General features: G+C 38.3%; 1 gene segment (V, D, J or C); it reads right to left on the reverse strand.

The window, feature by feature from the left end:
- Positions 1–278: 278 nt before the first annotated feature.
- Positions 279–888, reverse strand: LOC122791960. The segment is given in 2 exon segments: positions 279–640; positions 813–888. Coding segments are annotated over 2 exon segments (408 nt in total).
- Positions 889–2637: the final 1749 nt, after the last annotated feature.

Here is a 2637-nt window from a genome sequence, read left to right on the forward strand (position 1 = left end):
ACCTCCTATCAGAAGTAAGTCAGCAATACTTGGTAAACTAGTTCACATGGGTGTCATGAAAGCTGGGAATAGTGCAGAACAGATGTATCTATTCTGTGTCTCATCCAGCCCAGTTCAATGCTGAAGCCAAAGCAGTCCATATGTACCATAGTTGACTTGGCTTCAAGTTAAATTTAGAATATGATTAATGACCCATCCTTCCAGCTATACATCTTGATGTGAGATGTAATATTCTATCTTTAGTGCAGCTGTACAATCAGATACAATTATGCAGACAGTTACTGTTTCAGTTCCCCCTGTAACTGTATCAGTGTGTATGAGTTAGAGCTACTATCCCATGTAGCACAGTAATAATCAGCTTCATCCTCTATTTGGACACCTGAGATGGTTAAATAGCAGATGTTCTGAGAATTGTCTTTGGATCCAGAGAACCGATCAGGGACCCCTGTGCCTTGATACTTGTCAGAGTCAGATTTGTAGACAAGAAGGTATCGTGGTGCAGTCCCAGGTCGCTGCTGAAACCAGCGTATCCAGTAGCCACTGACACTGCCCCCACTCATGGTGCAGGGCAGTTTGGCTGTTTGTCCCAGAGACACAGACTCAGTGGGAGGCTGAGACAGGCTGGGCTGGGACCTGCAACCTGAAAAAATACAAATCATTTCAATGTAACTTTTATGCAGAACCATTTCAATATTACATTTTAAGTCTAGCAGAGCTACTTTTATATCAACAGAGGTCATGACATAATTACAATAAAAATCTAACCATTTTACCATAAAAATAATTTCATTTTTTATGAAACAGCCCCTTACATGCCCAGTAGCTTGTGAGCAGGGTAAACACAACAGACCAGTACATTGTTGGAAGAGTGCAGACAGATGAAGGATCACACAGCTCTTTAATGAATTTGTATCCGTTACTAAATTTCAGCTGTGACCTAAAAATCTTACAAATCACTGAAGCCTCCCTTTTATGCAAATGCCTGTTTTTTCAATGTCTCATCCCCCATCCTAGAATGATTCTGGCAGTATTGTTATATGTAAATTGCTCCATCTTGTGAAATAATATGTGTATTGCATTTAGCAAGCAGGCTGTCATTTTGTGTAACCTTTCCTAAACTCTAATATTTACAAATAATAAAATGTTCCTACATCTAACCCATTGGTTAGTACCTAACTGATGGATTTGGACAGTGAACAATCAGACCTTCAGCTAAAATCACAGATTAGGGTTCATTTTATGAATCCTAAACTGGCAATCATGATCTTTAAACATTATGAGAAACTTATTTTTTAAATAATGCATTATTTTTTTAAATCATTTCCATATAGCATTCCCATATTAACTCCATCATTTAGCATTCCATGTAGCAGTGCTGTGGCAGTACTTAGTACCCTCATACAGATCACCAAATTTAGAACGTGAATAAAAAAATTCTGAGGTGCTGTAATGTAACTGAAACAAGGTCAACAATTCAAACATGCATAGACAGAGATGCGCAAACAAATACACACACACACACACACACACACACACACACACACACACACACACACACACACACACACACACACACACTAAGAATATGATAGCCAGAGCCATACAGGGAAAATCTTTTGCCTAATATTGCAGTCTGTTCCTTTTAAAATGTGTACTTTTCTGGCACATTATTGATGATTGAAGACATTATATTATGCAAAGACATTTGAATTTCAGACTTCACATCCAGCAGAAAAAACATGCTAATGCAAAATTTGTTATTTTTACAACTTTCTAAGTTTAATATGTTCTGATTTTAGGCCTTTATCCCCCTATTATTTTTGGCTTTGTCCATAATTCTTATACTAAGAAGTTGAGTGGTATGTCCAATACATTCAGTAGATCTAAATGGGGTTATTATCCCTAAGCTGTCATTTCTAGACAGTAGTGTGAGTAGCTCTCTTTCTGATGAACATCTAGAGTGACTTACGCCAGACAGTGTGAAGTAACTGATAGAGGCTGCTTTCTTTGTCTTTTGGAATTCTGATGAAGTGATTTACTTCCTGTAAGTGATTTTTTTTTTATTATTATTATTCATTAAATTGAATTTGTCCTTCTTGGACCATTTTCAGCCATGAGCCATGAATCAAGCCATAAGTGCAGGGGAAATAGAAAATGTATGTAGACTGTATCGACCATCACATTTCAACAAAGTAAGGGCAAACAGGAGTACTTGGAAAGATACCCACACATTCACGGGGGAAACCTAGGCAAAACTTCACAGAAATAGTGAACAGAGCTCAGGACTGATCCCAGATCTGTGAAGTAGGGATTACCACTAAAACAGTGTGCTGAGATGTCTAATGTCTACACTGCATTCAGCACAGAGTAATAAAATGCTAAGCTACCAGCATGACTTTGATTGCTGTCACATGACCTGTACCTAACATCCTTACTTCTCGCTTGTTGTTCCTGTCCAGCATGATGGCTACAGCCTGCGATTGTGCCTCTGAGCACTGATCACTCCCCGTCTCATCAACTATACTCGGGGCTACTAGTTTGGTTACAGTAAAGAGTAAGAATAAAAGCACCAATTGTACTGCAACTGCAAGAAAAAAATGCAATACTCTAGGTATTGTTAGAGAAAATCATCCCAGC

This window comes from Protopterus annectens, unplaced genomic scaffold (genome assembly GCF_019279795.1).
Source record: "Protopterus annectens isolate FY-2018-M unplaced genomic scaffold, PAN1.0 ctg46397_obj.part0, whole genome shotgun sequence".
Taxonomy (NCBI): Eukaryota; Metazoa; Chordata; order Ceratodontiformes; family Protopteridae; genus Protopterus; species Protopterus annectens.